Source organism: Limulus polyphemus, unplaced genomic scaffold, assembly GCF_000517525.1.
Source record: "Limulus polyphemus unplaced genomic scaffold, Limulus_polyphemus-2.1.2 Scaffold523, whole genome shotgun sequence".
Classification (NCBI taxonomy): domain Eukaryota; kingdom Metazoa; phylum Arthropoda; class Merostomata; order Xiphosura; family Limulidae; genus Limulus; species Limulus polyphemus.
In genome coordinates this window covers 291185-300539 of record NW_013666133.1, presented here as the reverse complement: position 1 = coordinate 300539, position 9355 = coordinate 291185, and the positions used below count along the sequence as shown (strand labels likewise).

General features: G+C 34.5%; 1 protein-coding gene across 1 annotated transcript in view; it reads left to right on the top strand.

Moving 5' to 3' along the window:
- LOC106458849 (regulating synaptic membrane exocytosis protein 2-like) overlaps window positions 1-9355 on the top strand; it is a 72786-nt gene that overhangs the window by 21746 nt on the left and 41685 nt on the right. The window contains exons 5-10 of the mRNA XM_022385200.1: window positions 773-877; window positions 1138-2554; window positions 5363-5428; window positions 6238-6354; window positions 6726-6846; window positions 7465-7589. Coding sequence (XP_022240908.1) covers window positions 773-877; window positions 1138-2554; window positions 5363-5428; window positions 6238-6354; window positions 6726-6846; window positions 7465-7589 — 1951 coding nt within the window. The remainder of the gene's footprint in view (window positions 1-772; window positions 878-1137; window positions 2555-5362; window positions 5429-6237; window positions 6355-6725; window positions 6847-7464; window positions 7590-9355) is intronic.

The window sequence follows — 9355 nt, the reverse complement described above, 5'->3', positions numbered from 1 at the left end:
ACCCTAGCCACCTGGCCATGCCGGGCCACTTATTGAAGGAGAGAAGTGTGTGTTAGAGCTTGTTAAGAGCGTTTTATAGTTAATTTTACTCTTTTTTTTTTTTGTTATATGAAATATTGTGGTTTCAGCATGTGAACGAATGGATGAGTGGCTGGGTTTCAGTATCTAACAGAACCGACCGTCCACTACTTAAACCACAGATCACAATATTTCATTTAACGATTTCTCTGTTATTACTACAGGAACTCTACATTAAAGAAAGTTTACTCATAGCTAAAGACCGCCCTACTCTTAACGACTTGCAAACCTCTTTAGATCTAAAATTATTATGGTTTACATACTTAAAAACTCAACTGTTTCAAAATATACGGTATCTATAATAATTTTTTTATCCTTCCGTTGACCACTCCACTTAATAACTACGTTATCTAGTGATTAATGATACTATAGTTTAAGTTAATAAATATCTTTATAACAATATTTTCAGATTTCGCCGAAGATGGAATAAATGTATTCCAAAACATTTGAACATTGTAAATAAAACGTTTCGTGTTTTGTCAACCTTCTTCATCTTCATTACTAGACTTCGTTTTCCCCATCATGAGCATTGTAAGAAGTATCATGTTGGATGATAACTGGTAGTTATTTTATATAACTTTAAAAAATCGGTTTTAGAAATTCCGTTATACTGATTTGGTGTTAATTCAATTTGCAATTTAAAAGGTCTTCATGCCAGAGATTAATATATTCTGTTATTTATTTTTTTAAACAGGAATGGAACTGTAGCTTTTGTCGAAGGCGTCAAAAGCAAGATCGCCTTGGTATAGAGTCGCCACCAGGGACGGGAATGCATCGTGTTCCTTCAGTTCGACGAATGGTAAGATAGATATATACAATAAAAGAAAATCAACTAAGCATTAATATTCAAAACCAACACAGAAACCGTGAGAAATAAAAAAGTAGCCTGGCCTAACTGTTTAAAGAGGGCTGAAATATTTTCTATAAAAAAATAATAATTTAGGCAGAATTATCTAAGCATTATAAAAGAGTCTTGAATAATTTAAATACATATATATATATATATATATTTACTTCAAATGCTTTCAGAATATTACTAATTTTTCATAAATTATTTAGAATCAGAGAATGGAGCTGTTAGGAAGGGAGGGATCAATCCTAGTTCCCGAACTCTCTGTGGACTTAGAAGAAAAAATTGGCCTAGAAGGTAGTCCTCCTTTCCGTCTAGAAAAGAAGGAAAGCAAGCGTCTTGCAGAAGAATCGGACCGGAGCTTTAGCCTGGAAAGCCGTGACCTGAATATGATACAACAAAGTGACCAAGAGCATGAAATAAAACAAGTGTTTGAAACAAAAACAAGTCAAGTAGAGAAGCAAAAACCTATTGAATGTATCAAAGAATCTAAAATAATCCGAGGAAGTAGCAGGAGCACTTCTAGAGCTTCTTCGCCCGAGATGAAAGGTGTTTCTCGTTCAAAGGATGGGCATTTGTCCTTAGACTTTTCTTTAGAAAGAAGGCCTTCGTCTGAGTACCGAAAAGGGACGAGAAGATGTCAGACAGAACATGGATTGTATACAAGCTCTACCAGTAGTCATCATCAACATCATCAAAAAGATTCTTCGCAACAGCGCCATTCTTCAGCGTCTGAAAGCTCTATAGATGAGCACCGACGTGACGAAGTCGACGAAAGAAAACAACGAAATAGAATTAGAAAAAGGTCTCGCATTCAGAGACAAAAGTACTACGTAGAAGAACCTGATTCAGATCCTACTATATACAGAGTAAATATTCTGGGTCGCAGTGATGCAAAATCTTCTTTAGCATCTCGCGAAATAATTAGTGGTTCGGCTGAAGCATTGAACAGACGACTCAACTACGTAACTGATCATTTAACTAAAAAACCTTTGTCTCTTGCTGGCGTTGACATCGCTAACCGTCATAGTTCTGATAGCTCAGAATTGAGTGATGTCAGTGGTGATGTTTCACCCTTTAGTGACCGTAGTGGACATAAAAGACTTCATGGCCCTTACTACAGTGGTGAACGACTAGAGGTCCGAACCTCAAAGAAACATCAAAAGAGCAGAAAGCCCAGTGTAGAATTTGCCAAAGAAAGAACAATAAGTTATGCAGGAGCAATGGATAGCTCTCTTTCTTCTGATGAACAAGAACTCATTCGTTTATCTACTGACAAATCTTATTCCTTGGAAGACCCCGAAATGTTTCTCTACCCAAATGTGTCCCTCGGGAAGAGTATCCCCAGTGTTTTTGTGGAAACTGTTCCAGACATTGACTCCCCTCCCAGTCCATACCCCCAAAATGAAGAGATCATTAGAAGACACAGCACTGGTAGAGTTTTACCACCTGTCCCTGTACCAGAGAACCAGTTAGGGTTACAACTCCTTCCTTCAGGCGACAGACACAGTACATACTCTTTAAACCTACCATATGATGAGAAAGGCCTACATGAAAGACGGTCTTCCGCTCCAGAGAGTGAAGACATTAAAATTGCCATTAATGAAGTTGATAGTAAACTCAAAAGTAAGATGAAAGTTTTTAGCTATTTTAATATCTCAAATGGATGTTGGCAAGTACATTGATTCATTGATTAACAAATAATTATTTTAAACGTGTTCATGCAGAAAGCTGTAAAATTTATTTATTTATTACATTATTCGCCATTATCTTTGCAGTCTTGTTTTTTATAAAATGTAGCAACAATTTCATAAACTGATTCATTGATTAACAAATAATTATTTTAAACGTGTTCATGCAGAAAGCTGTAAAATTTATTTATTTATTACATTATTCGCCATTATCTTTGCAGTCTTGTTTTTTTATAAAATGTAGCAACAATTTCATAAACTGATTTAAATATCAGCATAGTCCATCTGCTGGAGATTCACCATGCCTTGATGGGCATGGAATTAGTAGGTCGTATAAATACATGTTTCCAGAAATGCCAGTGGCATTCTTTTCGTAGAGTTCGAACTCCCTGCAATATTTACACTCGTATGTTGTCCGAAACATTTTACAGCAACTAATTGTAGAGCAACGCGTATTTTCATTTTACGAACCATTTTAGCAGTGTTTTCGTTGCTATTTCATCGCCAACAGCTCGAATTTATCGAATATTCGAGGGCCCATTAGTATCCTTGTAATGTTATTTCAATGCTGAAATCGAATTCATTATCAATATTACTTTCAAATGAAGGTATTTTTGTTCTTTGTTCAGTGTTAATTTCCCACATGGAATGGGATTAGAATATTTCGTCACAAGGGGTAACATGTATTGGTTATACCCAGAAACAGCAATATGATGGCCCAAGAATAGCTTAATCGTTACTTCTTAAACTTCGATTTATTTTTTAATTATAAGACCGATCTTTAAATAATATTTAAAAGAATGATATTTTAATACTATTTGTTTGTAGTTAAGCACAAAGCTTCACAATGGTTTATTTGTGTTCTGCCCACCACGGGTATCGAAACCCGATTTGTAGCGCTGTAAGTCCGCAGACATACCGCTGTGCCACTGTGGAGCGATATTTTAATACTATTTCTCAATTGCTAACAGAAAACAACTATTATATGGTATTTACAGTAACTCTTTGAAATCACATACAACTAGGATGACCAAATTTCCAAAATGGTCATTATAAGTTTGGAATAATTTAACTTTTATTTAATTTACTTTGAATTTATTGAACAATAGTTCCAGTTATATTAATATTGGCATTGTTTTTGAAATATTTTCAACTACTTTCTTTGGTGATAGACACATAACAAAAAATAGTCAAATTATACACACAAGAAATCTTTAATTATTCATTTTATCTAACTCATCGTCAAATAGGTTACTTCATACCTGGATATATTTAAGAATCCATAACATTCTTCGACATACTACTTTTAGATTTTAGCATTACTTTGAAACATTTTAGACATTATTTTATGAAGAATGAAGGGAACGTAGAGGTTCCCATTTTTCCCCCATTAAATATTCATAAAATTTAGTACATGACCGTGTAAAGTATGTTTTGATGGTGAGCTCTGCCTCCTTAACTGTCTCCAGATGCAGACCTGGGTTTCTAACCACGCATAGACAGGACTTTCGAGAGAGTTTAGCGATAGGAGAGTACGTGTTACAAAAATAAGCAAAGCCAAGCAGGCCTATTTTATTCGTGATTCGATGTGACGGACAGTGTGATGTCTAAATAATAAAATCGGAACGTTTTCTACGTACCGAAAACTTTTCTCTGGGCACTGGGACAAACTACCAAAAAAAAACGGGACGTCTGGTCATCCTATATACGACCAATTTTTAATAGCACAGATCGAGCACTTACTAGGAAAGTGGATTTTCCTTTATCAAGGGTAAATTACCCTTTAGTCATGGTGAAAGAAAGTTCACTTCCCGATAGCACTTAGGTTATTCGGTTTATTTTCTGTAAACTTATCCTCTGTTGACTTGCATGTTTTTGAACACCGTGAGCTTTTTATAAAGATTTGTTTGTTTTGTTTTGAATTTCGCGCAAAGGTACACGAGGGCTATCTGCGCTAGCCGTCCCTAATTTAGCAGTGTAAGATTAGAAGGAAGGCAGCTAGTCATCACCACCCACCGCCAACTCTTGGGCTACTCTTTTACCAACGAATAGTGGGATTAACCGTCACATTATAACGCCCCCACAGCTGAAAGGGCGAGCATGTTTGGTGTGACGGGGATTCGAACCCGCGACCCCTAGATTGCGAGTCGAGCGCCCTAACCACCTGGCCATGCCGGGCCTTTTATAAAGGAAAAATATATTCTGTCCTGTTAAGCCCCCGGTGGGTCAGCGGTAAGTCTACAAAATTACAATCCAAGAATCAGGGATTCGATTCCTCGAGATGGAAAAAAAGAGGGTAGATCGCCCATTGCGAAATAATAATGATCTCTATTGATTCTTCTTCGACAGTTTTTTTTTTTTTTGTAAAGAATGTGCATTTTGTTGTAATTAGTATAGTTTACGAGATTCATAAATCCGAGAAAAGTCATAACTGATGTACATAAAACGAAATTGCCGGAATCGTTCCTGCTAAATTGAACATTAATTTTTCGTTTTATGTTTTTAGGTACAGTAATTGCATATTCCACTAAAGTATATACAGTTGCAACATTTAATAATAAATAATAATAAAATATTTCGCTTTTCTTTCTCGTTTTCGATTCCAAAAAGTATATAGAAAATGTTTCTTTTAAACATTTTGAATTTTGGTGAAAATGTCTTAAGTTTCAACAAAAACGTAAGTGACAAAAGAAAACGATGTTCTGGGCTTTAGTTTGAGAATGTTCTGTGTTTGTGGTTTCAGCAAAATCCAAGCCTCGATTAAAAAAGGTTCGTCTACATAGAGACAAAACAGACACAGGAGCAAGAAGTAAGCAACGTATATCATTATTACATATATTAATTAAATGCATTAAATACTGTTTTGTTTTATTGTGTGCACTGATTTGATACCAATAATTGTATTTGTTTTCTTATTTGTTCTAAGAAAATAATATACAACATTGTTTGACTGTTTCTTGATTACTTAATGCAATGAATCAAGCTACTTTTTACAAATAATTAAAAACTTCGTTATTTTTCGCTTTCTTTATCATGCTATTTAATTTATCTTTGTTGTATTTTAGCAATTATTTCATGTGTTTATCAATTATCTAAGGCTTATTGTTGTATTTTAGCAATTACTTCACGTGTTTATCAATTATCTAAGGTTTGTTGTTGTATTTTAGCAATTATTTCCTGTGTTTTTCTATTAATATTATCTAATGCTCATTTTCCTTCGTCTGTTTTTATTTTTTATTTTTTTTGTGGATGTCACCTTTTTTTTACAGTGACATCGTTCTTATTAAAAAATGTAAATAGTTTCTTCATTATAATGTGAAAAAAATCATTTAGTTTTACTTGAAAGTGGACATAGAAAAAAAAATTATAGCAAACATAGATTATGTGGAGTGTTTGAACTGTAGGAAAAAGGGGTGTTTGAACTGTAGGAAAAAGGGGTGTTTTAATAATTGCTTTTTCCCATCTCTCAACCTTTTACGCGATCGTTTCGTCTAATTTTTCAATGCCTTGTTTTCAGCTATTTGCATGATTTTTTTGTCTTCTTTGATAGGAAAAGAATAAAGTTTACAAGCCCTCTTAAAACTTTTTATTTCTTTTTCCTTACTTTACTCTCTGTAGCACGTGGTTTCGGCATGAGAGTATTAGGCGGAAAGTCAGCTGAAGACGGAAAGTTATACGCCACTGTTGCTTGGACTCTACCTGGGGGACAGGCTGATCAAAAAGGCATACATCAAGGTTGGAGTATAATATTTGAAGGGACAGATCAAACAGATAGACAGACAAGAGAAATAAATCAACGAAAGACAGACAGAGATAAAAAGAGAAGTTTTATAAAATACAGTGATTAGATATAAAGCATTTACAATTAACAATTTCCTGAAGTACAGAGAAGAAACTAACATAAATTTTAAAAAAAGAACGACCACAAAATGTGAACAAGTGAATGTTAAATTACAATGTCGAGGTATAATCTCACATCGTTTTTCTGAACCTATCTTCTCTATTTTAGCTTATCTATATTTTGAGCTCAGTGATAATAACGTTAATTTATTAATAACAAAAAAAAACGGATTTACAAAAAAATGTTTTTTTCCCTTATTTTACAGGGGACATAATATTAGAATGGGCAGGGATCATTCTGATAGACAGGACGTTTGAGGAAGTATCCTCTATCATTGAAAGTACCGGCGACACTGTGGAAATAGTGTTTCAAAAGGAGAGCATAAAGTATGACTTTCTTATTATCATAATATTTTAATATTAATAACATATAACATAAAACTTCTTGTTCTATTCAAATCTGCAGAATGTTTGCCTCTTAGACCGTCTATGTATGGAGTACGAGTTCAGTGCTTGATATCATTCGAATAATTTTGTTATTTCTATGTTATGGCTCCTTGTACAAGGATATCATTTGACACTTTTTATATCGGGCGAATCAGGGTTTCTTGTAAAATAGTGGTATCATTTGGTACGCTACTTTCTGTATTTTACGAGTAAGGTTTCTGTAAAACAGGAGATTCATTTGACACTTTTCACATATTGTTAGTCTGGGTTCTTCATAAAACAAGAGAACCATTTGTTACTTTCATATCTTGAGTATATATAATTAACAGTTAATATTATTCATGACGTACCTTTGTTTACAGAAACGTCAGTAAAAAACCTTTCGTTGCGATGAGATAGAAAGTTTAACAAAAGTGTTTTACGGCATTTAAAATAACCGTCTTGTAGATAATTCCGTATTATCAAGTTATAGCATTTGAATTATAGGGAAAGTTACAAAAAATATTGCTTATAAAAATTCCCCTTCAGTAGCTTTTGCTAAATTATATCTTTTTTCAGGGCCGGAGAAGACAAAAGTTCCAGGTATTCACCCGGCGAACCTGCTCAAATGTCTCACCATAAAACAGCTTTGGGGACCAGCTCTGTCCAAAGAAAACCTAGGCAGCTTCTCATGCTTACTCCAGGTCATTTCTTGTGTTGTTTTTCCGAAATCTTTCTCTATTAAAATATATAATCAATGACATGAAGGCCATTGAGCCGAATAATCAACGACATGAAAGCCATTGGGCCGAATAATCATTGACATGAAGGTCATTGGAGCGATACGTTATATAATGACATGAAGGCCATTGGGCCGAAATGTTTATCAGTGAATAATTTTTACTTTACAGCAATTTCTACCATTTCCTTGCATTTAATAAACATACGCTACATATTATTTTTCACATGCTCTAGCACATGTCAATACAAATCACAGTTTTTGAAAAAAAGACTCTGTAACGAAGCATCAGATCTGTGTGTTTTAAAAGTTGCGGAGCCCTAAAACGTGGTTTCTTGTGCTTGGAACGTCATGCACTGTTAAGTTTCCTTTAATAGAGCAGTCAGAAAAGAAAAAAAATCAATTCATATTTTTTTTGTAATAAATGGTGAAAAAGAATGCTTAGAATACGTATATAATGTTAATATGTGTCATTGTTATATAAAGTCGTATTATAATGAAATAAAACCATTTCTTGATTCCCCGATGTTTGATAATTACGCGATAGTTCGACTAAATGGTCACGTGAAGAGACCCAAAGGGTTCATATAGTCGTCATTCTTGAGACAGAACTAATGACCAGAAGCAGGACAATCTGTTAGAGCACTGTTAGAGTCTACATGGCTACTCTTATTTAAGTAGTGGGACTTATTTTCACAGTTGTAACATCCCACGCTTGAAGGGCTTGAACCCTCAATCTTGTGATTAATAGCCTTAGCACTTTAATCCGATCTCTTAATTATTATAAATATACTTGTATCTGATTTACTTAATACTACGACTAAAGCCATTTCTGTGAGTATTCTTATATTTACTTCAGATTGTATAGAATTGTCAGAAGTTGCTTCTCACATCACAAGTGTTAGATTTTTTTTCAGTTTATTAATAAATTCGTCCGAGACTAGGTCTTATTATAAAGATATAAATCAAAGTATTCCAGCCACTCACGTTACAGTCAGAAACTACTACCATTTTCTCAAACAGCATTCTGGATATTATGAAAACATAGAGGATGAAAAATAGATAAGTCACAAAGCAAAAAACTCGATAACTCTAGCTATGTCGGAAGGAAGGAAGGGTTTATAGAAAGCACTCAAGTTGTCGGGTTTCTGGTTTTGTGATTTATCACTTGATACCAAAAAGTACATATTCAGTCTTTCTTGTCCACATAATGTTTTATAAAGAGAGTTTTGCTATTGGTTCACAAGATATTCTTGTACGACATAATGTTTGTTTGTTTGTTTTGAATTTCGAGCAAAGCTACACGAGAGCTACATGTGCTAGCCGTCCCTAATTTAGCAGTGAAAGACTAGAAGAAAAGCAGCTAGTCATCATCACCACCCTCCGCCAAGTCTTGGGCTACTCTTTTACCAACGAATAGTGGGATTGACCGTAACTTTATAACGCCCCCACGGCTGAAAGGACGAGCATGCTTGGTGGAACGGGGATTCGAACCCACGACCCTCAGGTTGCGAGTCAAGTGCCTTAACCACCTGTCTATACCGGGCCCCTCACGATATAATTTTTATCTCAAGAGTTAATTCGAATAATCTCACACGGCTGTTTTATTTATTAATTTTTTAAGTTCATCATTGAAATATATAATACAGTTTTGAAATCCTATGCCATAGCAAAATGATCATCAACACAATTTTGCTTCATCGATATGCTTAAAATGTAGTCGAGAACCTT